Below are 12,705 nucleotides of genomic sequence, written 5' to 3'. Positions count from 1 at the left end.
ACACACCCCGCGAATGACTGCTCACCACTCCCTCTATTTGATGCATTCTCCTCTAGGGGAGTTGGCCGACACTCTTAAAAGCTGTCAGCCTGAGATTGCACCTGTAGTGTCTGATTTGCCAGCCAGGGTCAATCACTGCCTGCCAAAATCAGCGAGCCCTCCAAGGAAAACCAATAACGTCGTGAGTGTGACCTGGAATGGCTGTCCTCACAATTGCCTGTGTGGCGGTGTGCCTGTCCTTCTGCAGTGTGGCGGTACAAAGTAAGTGCCTTTTTCACCTTTCGATCATCTCCGATGCTCATCATCCCTGTCATCGTCTAACACCTAATCGCATGTTATTATCTGGTTAAGATTATACAGGGCAGATTTTTGGGCTACTCTTTACAGCTCAGGATGAAGTGATAATAATATGGGATAAATCTGTAACAGCGCAAAGTTAAATTGCAAGTACCTCAAATACCCCCAGAGTGTGTGACATTTCGTTACACAGATATAAAGGGTAAAGTAGCAATTATGCTGAAATTAAGTGGAAGCAGTCATATAAAGTGCTACCAAACTTTCTGCTGGATTTATCTGGAGTGCAGGAGACAGCATTACAGCTTCAAGCTGCTGAGATTCCAAATCCCCAGCTTCTTAGTTAACATTCCCTGCCATGTTCCAGTGTACTTAAGGGACTTTGTAAAGGGATGCAGCCCTAAAATGGTTCCTGTAAAAGGGTGTCATTTAAAAATAGTCTAACCTTGAACTGAAAAGAGACAACTGGATTAAAGTCCATATAGTTTTGTACTGAAACCATCTGAATCATTTTCAGCCTTTTAATGGAGCCTTGAATCTATATACTGCCGATAAATGCCAGATATTATTTGTGTCTATAACCTGTCTATACCACCAGTTTCAATCAAAACTTTAAAACTACAATCCATGCATATATATTTATGTGTGTGTGTGTGTGTGTGTGTGTGTGTGTGTACTTGTGTGTGGTCTGAACAGAATTGCTGAGTTTAGCAATATACCACAAAATCACCAAACTAATAATAATAAAATATTATAATACAACTAACCAGATTTAAAGTACGACAAACTCCCTGAAGCTTAGTGCCCAGCTAGTCAAGTTCAGGTGCATCCTACACCTGTTTGAAACTGCTGTGTTAAAATGTTCATATTCTCTAACAACAACTGGGCTTAGCTTGATCCTCTGATGTAATATAGGCATTTATTGCATATCTTTACATTACTGATTTTATGAGTCACAACAAAAGACTGCTATACCCTCCCACTCTTCGTCATATTGAAGGAGAATTCTTTTAGTTTTCATTCCAATATGCATTATAAGCAGGGGTGGGGAAATGGTGTGGCCTAATGAATGATGTAATGCATTCATTTCTTGCTGACGTGACTGTGCTTGACTACTGTGTGCTTGTCCTAACCTGAAAAAACACCCATCTAAAAATAAGCCTGCGGCTGCCAGACTTTCTCAGAAATTGGGCAATATGCACCTGTTTCAACAGGTGCTAATGCTACAGGTGACTGAAATAATGGAGACTAAGTGAACAACTTAGAAATCAAGATGGATATATCATCAACTTGTTTTCTCTTGTTATTTAGGTACTACAGTGAGCCAAATTCCAGTGATCACTCCCTATGACTATATAGGAAAGATCACTACCAACACAATCATACTGAAACCACCCCAGTGTTACTTCAACACATCATTATTAAACTGCACTTCAGAGACATGTCAGATATATGTGGTTCCTGCAGTGGGATCAGGTAAGAAACACTCACTGTATTAATAGGAAGTTACACATTGAGATATTGTTTTACAAATGCTATTTAATAATTTAAAAGATGTCCAGTTGTGTTCTCTGATAAATTATCATTAGCTAACCTTAGGTATCATAAAGCAAGTGCATCTAAATGAACACCAGAGAAAGTGTTTAGTTGGATGCACTAGGCACAGCTCAAGTCAATTGCTTTTACAAGGGTGATTAATAAATGCTTAGTACAGTCAACAACTTTCCCTGGGTTGTATTTTCTCATGGCAACAACCCATATACCTTGTAATTGTGTTCATATTCTTAATTTCTTTTGTGATGTTATTACATTTATCAGTAATTGCTATGGTAAATATGAATTGCATTACAATGCACTTTGATAAAACCATTGCTAAAACTAGATCAGTACCAAATGATCAACATCAAGTGCCTATCAGCTGCAAAGGGTTAGTGTTGAAATGTTCCAATGACATCAACGGTTAAAGGATACAAGTGATTTTACAGAAGATTTTTCTTCTGCAAAGCCCATGTCATCCAGCAAAAGGTCTGCTTTTCTTGTTAAACAGGACCCAAAAACTTTGATCAAGACAAGCGTTCTCAAAATTCAAGCATTCTCAGCCTATCTCCTTATCCAACTGCCTTCGCCAGCAACACTTCAAAGAACTATTACCTGACGAAGGTTGGGCCTCCAGAAAGCTACACCTGCACACAGACCAGTGGGATGACCTATTTCCTGGTTGGATCAGATGGAAACTGTTCTGATCCAAACTGCAATGGAATATTACCTACTGGCTCAAAAGTCAGGTAAGAATACATCACTTCCAGTATACATCTGTTCCAAAGCCAATATTAATTTCAGAGTGCACAGAAGTAATCAATTAGGTCAGTTGGTTGCCCTCAGTAAAGATCCTATATAGATGTGACAAGAGTGGAGTGATTTGGGCTTTGGATCATTTACTGAAAAGTTTCCTTCTAAAGCCATTCTGAGCCTCTTGGAGATGACAAAGATTGGAATCATTTTCATTCTTTTTGTTCTATAACAGGATGCACTGAGACCTTTCTGGCAGCTGTTGAACTTTGATGCACTTTTTGTCACTTTTTTGTTTATTGGAAATGCTACATTGTTTTGTTCCTGTGAGAAGTACTCATTGTCCTTTGGTTTCAGATTTAAGTACATCCTTGTCAACAAGCCGAACGACAAAATCCGTCAGGAGACCAACTGGTCCACCCCCATCACCCTTTATTCTCGTAAGTTCTCCCACTGTTCATTGTCATCATTCACCATCTGAACATTAAACATGTAAACCTCTCCTTCTAAGTGATGGTCATACAGCATTCTTCATTCCTCTCCATAGCGAAAAACCTGAGCACGATTAACGATGGCTTCAGTGGGAGATCTGCTGCCATGGTGGTGATCACGACCATCCTGTGCGTCGCGCTTGGCCTGCTGTTACTGCTGCTGCTTGTGGGGCTGATTTACGCCCAGTGAGTCAATAATAGCTCCTCCCTCACATTATCGTGATGGTCATTTTTCTAAAATATCTCTGCCTTTGGATCTTGGATGGTATAGGCCTACACTACATGCGTTTCATTAGGTTTGCAGTTAGACTATTTGCAGAAGTTAGCAGGGTTGGCAGGTGCCATACACTTTCATTAGCCTGTATAGTGCAATGGTGCCCGTCCCATTTAGTTCACTCACAGGAATGGCTGTGGGCAGAATCTCTGTTCATTCTTCGCTTTCCCTTCTTCTGTTCTCTGCAGTTGCTGCCGTCAAAGGTCGGAGCCAATGCCAATTCTCGGATCCTTGAAGATCCGCAAGTACGACACCCACCACCTGAAAGATCCTGTTCCGTACGTGAACCCAACTTATGACGGCGACCTGAAAAAGTTCTCCACTCCTGAGGTGCTGCCAAAGGTCCCTCATGGTGGGAATGCTCCGGAACTTCCAGACTCTGTGAAGCTCAAGCGCTACAATAATTATGATTTCACCCAAAGCGAAGGCCAGAACTCCTAGAATATGGACCTTGTACTTCATATAAACCACCAGAGCCCCGACAGACCTCCTGTGTTACAGTGTTACACCCTTTCTTGACCCATCTTTTCCCACAACAGACCACACCCACCATCCAAACTATAGGCCTCTGTTTTGTCGGGCAGGGTTGGGGAACTGGAGTACCACAATCTTGTTCTGGGGGGCTATTTGAATAGTACATTTCTGAGTAACTTGAGGTCACATCATTCATCTTCATGATTTCTCCAATTATGAAGGTTTGTGAATAATGAAGGTTTTTGGTGGAAGAAAACTTGAGGTATTATCAGCAGCCTAGGGCCAGGGTTATCCACCCCTGATAGACGACAAGGTGGAGCCAGTTGAAATATGGAGCAAATGCAGCTCCCAATATACAGTTTCCCATCGGTCTCTGGCTCCAATATTCTCTGTTTCATTGATACTGATACAGTTCCAGTGCCTTATTTGTCCTTACTATTTTGAGACTGTTAATGTTGATCAATTTTCATCAAAACATCATGTATTTCCTAACACTGGTGTATGTTATTATAGTGATGTATTTTTTTTTACTATTTTGAGTTATTCTGTGTTTGTGAGTATGTGTGTGAACCATGTGCTAGAATTTTAGATTATGAAGTTGCACCACATGTTCAGTCTTGTTTTTGCTGCTTTTTGTGTTTTTTTTTTTTACTTCATTGTGAGATCTTAACATGAGGGTCAGTTAGGATGAAGAATATGGGCTGTAGAAAGAGTAGTCGGATATACAGTATATTTTGTCAAGCCCCACATGAACCTGATACCTGTAGATGACCTGTTTCAAGATGGTCCTTCATAAACTAAAAGCAATGTTTCATGCAGTGGTCCTTCCATTGTGTTCTGGTAAAAGCTGTTCAAGCTAAGCTACAGGAGAGTCCAGTGTGACATCTCTTTCAGTGGCTGTCCTAACTCTTATGTGGGGCAGCCTGCACCAAGAAAAGATGTACATCATATGTGATAGACTAAAATACTGGTTTCAAAGGAAAAAAAAAAAACTCCATGTCAGTGTATGACATGCTACCACTGTAGATACCACTATAGATCTCACAAAGGCAACAGTCCTTGTTTTCAGATTCAGAAGAAAATTAACAATAAAATATTATTAATATTTTGAAAAATAAAGGAGTAAAACATGAAATGTCTTAAAGAAGTATCAGTGACAAATAATTTGTCACAGATATAACCCACTAAAGTGGCAATTATGCTCATGATACATAATTCCATAAGTGATTTCCTCTTGGGTTCCTCTTGGTTGTCTTTTGTTATTGATTTCAATGTTTTATGATGTCAGCAGTATATTTACAATTGTGCGTTTTTGTTCATTTCAGACAAAAGTGAACTCTTTTGAACATTCGATTACTTAATTTGAAAATAATTACAATAAAGATATTACATAACTAACTTTGAGTATGATCATTACAGTAGTTTACATTTCTCCCAGGGGGGTGTAAGGAGGACACAGTATTGCTGCTAACGAAAACCGAACTGTCACCTCCCCTTGAGGGCAAGATAAACCCTGTCCTTTGCTGTGGCCGGAAATCCCAGAAAGAATGCGAGGTTGAGCTACACCGGAGTGGAAAACCTGACTCATTCTGAGATGGAGCGTCTAAGGTAAATTTGATGTCACAACGCAGCAGGAAGAGTCTACCGACTGAGCACATCTTCACTAAACGCTTGGCATGGCTTTATCGTACATTTGTATCATCTGTGCACTCCTGCCATACGTCGATTCGAGAAGTAAGTGGTCTTTTTCGGTCTTGCAGCGTATAGCGAGAAGAACTTAGTGAATTGCATCTTTCAGATGAATGACTCATTTGATCCAAAAACATTTTCCTTTCTTGCTTTTGATGTTTCTATTTGTTTACTTTATGCATTAATATTACTGACACTGACGTTAATTCCAACAACGTCGAAGTCCACTTCTACATATTTACGCGCAGTGATGCAGGCATTATTTCCCACACGTCACAACCGTCAAAATTAGTGATGAGGTCTAGCTGTACCACATTATTCGGGGACGTAACGCATTAGTTGCACATTTATACATAAATAAATAATAAATAGTACTTTGCGTTCAACTGACAATTCCGGGAATGAGTTTCCTCAAGCAAAGAGAGAAAAACAAAATGTAGCGAAACCCACAAGGAAACCGGCCCAACTTAATACTGGAGTACTTCAGAATCTTATTAATGATATGATAGTCCGTTCTAATGATATCATAAATGAATTTACACACATTTTTCTAATGCATGGGAAGCTTGGGTTCAGACTGAGAACTCAAAGAGCCAAGAATTCAGTGTTACTGTCTACGTAACCATAAATTTATTTGTAAAATGAGCATTATGAACTATCAAAAACTATATTTCAATACTAAAGGACTGCTCATGGCCATGACTGAGATAAAGTGACATCCAAATAGGTGTCTATCATGATCAAGAGACAGATTGACTTGAGGAAAGCAAGGAGGATTGGGCGTGTCAGATTAATATCAATAAACAAAGTCTGGCACAATTGCAAGCTAATGCTGCACCATGATGTGCCATGTCAAATGTGACATGATTTATGGAAACAATAAAAAAAGACTGATTGGCATGCAGATTGTGTGTGTTCATCCTCAGGTGGAAAGGTATACATGCGCTGGGTATAATTGCTCAGAAAAATGCTGGCTTTTGAGAAGGCAAAGTCAGTCCCATGGGAGAGGTGATATGGCAAAATAGGACAAACTGGTTTTTCGGGACTGAAGACTGAATATCTCGCTCCCCTTTGTCCTTCACACTCAAGGGTGAAACCAGACATTATTGCAACAGAAACACTTAGACTGTTTACACAAGTCTCTATTGCCATCAAAGGTATTGTTTAATTAAAACAGACAGTTTTCAGGCTGAAGGCAGATGTGAGCAATGTGGACCAGGCTTACAATATGACATCTCAGTCTGTTGCAAACTGTGTGGAGAGAAAGCAGAAGGCATTTTTGGAAATCTGCCATCAAACAGATAGGCAATCAGTCATTTTCATATCCTTGAACACATTCCTAATGAAACCCCAGACCATGTTATTAAACTGTCTTGATCTCTGGCACTTGAGCACAAAACACTGTTCATCCATTGTCTACCAGCACTGATCTTACTCACTGAGCCAGCAGTGCCCGAGGATGTAAGATCAAATTACTGTTCTTATGCAGACATAGACTGAAATGCGTATATGTGCACACACCTCTGAAAGCATTGAAAGGAAAAATGCTTTTGGCTCCCCACTCATTGTCACTTGTATTGGACTGGTATTTCACGTCACATCATGTTTGGTCCAGAAGGAATACAAATGGCAAGAAACTGGTTGGGAACTGGTACACAAAGACCTTTGGATTTCCTAAGCACTGGCATCACAAAGAGCAGCAAAAATGTAGCACAAAAGAGAACAGCGCCTAGTGGCAGAGTGGAGTAGTGACGAAGGAACTGTACTTTTGCCGGAGGAATGCCAGTTCAGATCTTTTTGGTGATGTTCTGAAACTGAGTATCTCCAGTAAATATTCAGTTTTATAAATGGATGCCATTTAAAATCTCAGTCATTTTGAATAAGCAAATAAATAATGCAATATTATATAAATCTTGCATTACTTAGATTCACTTAGATTTCACACTATATATAATAGCAGGAACATGTAATATATAATTGGAAATACTTAGAGTTTCCATCCAGATGCTATGAAAACTGAAATGGAAAAACGAGATTGGGAGCCACTGACCAATGAGGAAAGCAGTCATCAGATGTAGTAAACATGCCTTTCTGTCTGTACTTTATTTATGGCTGAAAGTGACATGCTTGCTGAACAACATTTATAGTGGTGTGATTGGTTTGGGAATTATTATTATTATTCTTACGTCCTTGCAGTTCTCACAGTGGATCGTGTTCCTGAGATTCTACCCTATGAACTGATAGCCAGGCTAACTAGCTCCACTTTTGTGCTGAGCCAGCCCCTGTGTTACTTCAACGAACAGCCACAGCTTCCTTGCACTGATAACACTTGTGAAATATGGTCAGTCATTGCTTCTGGTCCAGGTAGGTGTGGATTTCTGCTCTGAGATGAAAATGAGTTATCCAATGATCTTGTCTTTATCTCATTCTTACATCTCATTTTCCTCACATAATGCCTTTTCCATTACTTAGACAGAGGAATGTAAGCATGTGCTGCATAGGTTTCGTATACCCAAGGTCAATGGATATTGATTCAAACCTTTCTACATGACCACCTCAAAATGGAGCATCAGAACTGCTTAATAAATAATGCAAGTAAAAATGACCTCAGACCTGAGTAAGAAATGATAGGATGCAAGGACATTAACAGAACTCAAGTCTTGTCAGATCTGTGGAGCACAGAGGAGAAATCTGACAGATTCTACTTAATCTTGAAAACCTCTGTTTTAGGAGTCTCTAGGCTCTCTGCATCATGACAGGATGTTGCTACCACCATTTTCTAGTATAACATTTAATTCGATAATTTCATTTCAGAATCATCAGTAAGATATGAGGTACTCTTTTTTAAATGCTCCATTAGCGAACATCTTGATCTGTTCTCTGAAAAAAATCAGTCAGCAGATCCAACAAAATTATAATGTACTGTAAAATGTATTCTGAAAATGAACTCCAGTGAGCATTTGCTTGCACCAAGTAAATCCCCATCATGTGCCTAATCGAATTGGTTGGCATGTGCAACCAAACACTTTACATGGGTTTTAAATTAAAATTAGCAACAAACAGCTAAATTGATTAGGAAATACTTCCAAGTCTTTTAGATAATAGTGGTGATAAGGGGAATAATTCTTCCATAAAGATGATTTGTCAATTGTCCCAGTAGTTTTGATGGGAGGAAGTATATTGCCTGTTGGTTTGACCTCACAGATGGGGCTGTGACAATCTTAAACCTGGCAGGGGGTTATTTTCCCTCAACCTGTTGTGGGCACTGTCTCTTCTCATGCCCATTGTTATGTGAAACAGGTGTCCACAACTTCGACTTGGACAAGGTCAGGGAGGGGTCACAGATTCTCAGCTCCTCGCCATACCCTGACGCCTTTGTGAGTGAGGTGCCCAAGCGGTATTTCATCACCAAGCTGGGTGTCCCCAGGGACTTCCCCTGCGGCCAGGTGCCTGGGGTCAGGTACTTCAAAGTGGGGGCTGATGGGAACTGCTCCACTACCAATTGCAATGGGATCCTGCCTGCAGGAACCACTGTCAGGTAAAGATACATCCGTGGCTATTTACCCCTGATGTCATTGCATGATGCAGAAGAGGTTTCTGTCTTCAAGGACCAGATAATCAGAGGTTTTCTAAGAATGTACTATAGTTAGTTTTTAGATAATAAGAGAGTCCACCTCCTACTTCCCCCATTTTCTGTATCTCAATGTTACCTCTGAAAATGGTCCTACAAGGCAAGAAGATTTAATATCCATTGCTTGGTACTTACTGCAGCTGTGGACTGCCGTTCAAACCATCAGGTGTTAATATGACTGCTGGAAATATGAACCTGTGAAAAAATCTGCCATTTTTGGTAGAGAAAAGAAATTAGCTGTTGTAGAATTCCTTAACATATGGCCCTTTTGTTTCTATTTTCAGAGTAAAGTATATACTTATTGATCCAGTGACAAGAGAAGTGGTCTCAGAGTCAAAATGGTCCAACCCCATTGTTCTTATATCACGTGAGATTTTATTACTTAAAAAATTTTAATTATGCTGGGAATTAAATGCATTTTATCTTGTATATTTCTGTGAAGGTCATAAAATGCACTGACATAAAGAACTTGTTTGAGGTATCCAGCAAAGTTGCAGTTTTGCAATTTATCCACCTGGGGGAGCCCTGAGCACTATCCTTTTCTTGGCTTTGCTTTGTGTCTTGAAAATAGCCTGAAGGGTCACAGGAGTAGAATCTTCTGGAAATATTCCTTTTAACATCTGTAATCTTGGAGGCTCCATCACTTTATTTGAAGCATAATTTGTCAAACTACAAACAATCAGATGCTTTCCTGGCAATAGTGAAAGAATTAGTGTGTAGCATTTATCGAGGAAAATATGCGTAGGGAAAGTTTGTTTTGAAAAAATAAAAATAATCTGCATTGGCTGGCGTCAGTAAAAATACAGTGGTGTGTCATTTAGTCCTGAGTATGAGAGAATGAATGGTCACTGATTGGACTAGATATCCTTGTAAATGATGGCTCTCCATCATTTTAATGTGTTGCTCTGATTCTACCTATGGTTACACATCACCTATTAATAACCAGCCACAAGCTATATAAATAGAGTGACAGTATTGGAGCAAGTACTCTAGATGGCATCCCTTTGATAAGCTTGTGCTTGTGCTTTGTGTCATTAAGATTTTATGCAGATAGATCATATGCTGTTCAATTTACAATTACAATGTTCATATCACTGTCCATTATTGAATGAATACCTGTTGTCTGTGCTTTGTGTGTGTGCGCCTGTACATACGTGCCCACCTGTGTGTGAACCCACAGCCAGGGCCATCTCCTCCATGGATGAGTCGACGTGGAAGCGCTCTGCCGCCATGGTCGTCGTCACCGTCGTCCCCTCCTGCACGCTGGCCGTGCTGCTGCTGCTGCTGGCGGCGCTGCTGCTGCTAGACTGGTGAGTCACTGAGGCCTGCGTCTCAGGCCAGCTCCCTCTCGCTGCCATGTGTCCCCACGCCACACATGGGCGGCGGGCACGCCGCCAGAGGGGCCTACAACTCAGCACACAGCCTGAGTGATTGTGGCTGATTCACGTTGCTTTTGTTTTCCTCTCTGCCTGCTAACGCATGTTTTCTCGGGTTTTTATCTCCTTCAGTTTAGGCCGGGGTAATCACGGGCCAGACCTCTCAATCAGTTTAATTGCAAGTGCGAGCCACCCCCTCCTTCTCAAACAGGAAATTGAATCGGCTCCTTCTGATGAAAGCCAGTCAAACCAAAAAACACAACCAATTACAACAGGCTTCAGAGGCTTTTCACTCTCACACAGAGAGAATCACTAGATACATGTAAAGTGATGCTTAATGGAAAAGTTTTTGAATTCTCTTTTCTCTTTTCTCTTTTCTTCCTCCATTTTTACAGTATATGTACACAGGACTTTTACACAAGCCTACTTTATATTTCTCATTAAAAAACAATATTGCTTTCTTTCAACACTTTTTTTGTAAAGCATATGGCCTTTTGCTTAAATTAAACAGGTTATTATAAAATACAAATTTGCCACTATCTTCATGATTTTATACCACACAGGACTCAACAAAGTTAATGATAATTACTTACTATAAGGGCAACCTGTTACAGTTTTTTTTTTTTTACATTTCCACAGCTCGGGATCTGTTTGGCAAAAGCAAGACATCACCATAAATGCTGTCCCAGCATCCTTCAGGACCAGAAGTAACAGCACAAATACTGGAATCTACACCCAAACATTTGGCCATACACTCCGTCCTCGTCGAATTTGAGACCATCTATATGCATCTATATCCATCCAAGATGGACACAGGCCTTTCTCACCTTTACAAAGAGAGAGGTGGCATTTAATAATAATCAAAACTGATGATGAACCACATGTATTAAGCACCTTTCATGGATCTCAGAGCACTTTATATTGAGAGAGTGACTCTCTTCAACCACCACCAATTTGTACCCCCTGCCTGAGTGATGCATGACAGTCATTTTGCATCATACCTACCAGCACACTTTAGTTGAGGTACAAGTGCTTACTTAGCCATGTATTCATTTCAATTGTCTATTAATGCCTGCTATTCCTTGTAATTTTTTTATTCTTTAATTATGCCCATGACGTTTGAAAAATAAATTGATTATCGCTGCTGGTTACCTGTATGCATTAACACTCTCTTTCCCAGTGACCTTTAACCCCTCACTGGGCTGTCACAACAGGTGATCCCTTCTAGAGCTCATTAATGAGCTTGTTGTAGAGATCTGTGGCTATATATATATATATATATATATATATATATATATATATATATATATATATATCCACCCCGCATAGACCACATATACACATAAATAGTTCCTGTATGGGCATGAATAAATATAGGAAAAAGCAGAGCTGATGCATCATATGCAAACAGTGGAGATTTTGTTAGAGAGACAAACTCACACATTGTTTCAGCTGTCAGATAATTTCTCTGATCTGCTTAACCCCTCCTCTACCTCCCTCTTTTCCAGGAAAGCCTAAAAAAGAGTTTTGTTCTCTGCTTGATATACACATGCTGCTCTGTTCTATTACCATTACAGCAGAAATATGAAACTCCTATAAGGATATGCCAGGAATAATTCTGAAGATCCTTTCTAAAGCATGGCAGATCATTGTCAGGGCTGTCTTTGGAACATTACTGAGATGCTTTTTCTGTCATCTCTCAGTTTAGCTGAGGTGATTGTATTATTGGTAGGTATTGCTAAGGTAGAGGTATTAGTTGTGAATAGTCTATTTTATGAGCAAATTGAACTATAACATATTGTATGAGCAATTTTATCTGCTATAAAATAGCTGAAGGCACCTGCTCCACTAGGAAAGTCAGTTTTGTTCTCTTAATGTAATCTATCTTTTCTTTGTTAACGCTTATCAGCTAGCTGTCTTTTGTGTATAACCTGTACTCTTAAAATGCAGTTAATGTTCGTGTACACACTAAGCAATTTTTTTTAAAGAATATCATGTTTTTCTGCACAGAGGTGAAGATGCATTATCCTGCATATTATGCAATGAGGCACTGAATATATTGTGCAATTAAGTATATATTTTAGTATATTGGCATTTATTTCATTTTTGTCATGTAACTTTCCTTTTAAAACCCCTTACATTTTTACTTTTGAAACTTTACATGGAAAATGATATATTGATTATTTA

At 39.6% G+C, this 12,705-nt stretch overlaps 2 protein-coding genes across 2 annotated transcripts; both read left to right on the top strand.

The window, feature by feature from the left end:
- Positions 1-93: 93 nt before the first annotated feature.
- On the top strand, positions 94-4,800 carry LOC118774083 (uroplakin-3b-like). The gene is made up of 6 exons (XM_036523207.1): positions 94-261; positions 1,606-1,770; positions 2,342-2,579; positions 2,941-3,023; positions 3,131-3,260; positions 3,537-4,800. Exons 1-6 carry the CDS (start codon positions 198-200, stop codon positions 3,787-3,789), a joined length of 933 nt encoding a protein of 310 aa, XP_036379100.1. The 5' UTR covers positions 94-197; the 3' UTR covers positions 3,790-4,800.
- Positions 4,801-5,376: 576 nt separating this feature from the next.
- On the top strand, positions 5,377-11,654 carry LOC118775592 (uroplakin-3b-like). The gene is made up of 6 exons (XM_036525579.1): positions 5,377-5,556; positions 7,708-7,875; positions 8,812-9,049; positions 9,427-9,509; positions 10,323-10,452; positions 11,158-11,654. Exons 1-6 carry the CDS (start codon positions 5,499-5,501, stop codon positions 11,291-11,293), a joined length of 813 nt encoding a protein of 270 aa, XP_036381472.1. The 5' UTR covers positions 5,377-5,498; the 3' UTR covers positions 11,294-11,654.
- Positions 11,655-12,705: the final 1,051 nt, after the last annotated feature.

This window comes from Megalops cyprinoides, chromosome 3 (genome assembly GCF_013368585.1).
Source record: "Megalops cyprinoides isolate fMegCyp1 chromosome 3, fMegCyp1.pri, whole genome shotgun sequence".
Lineage (NCBI taxonomy): Eukaryota > Metazoa > Chordata > Actinopteri > Elopiformes > Megalopidae > Megalops > Megalops cyprinoides.
Note: the sequence above shows the minus strand (reverse complement) of the source record. Positions and strands in the feature narration are given on the sequence as shown.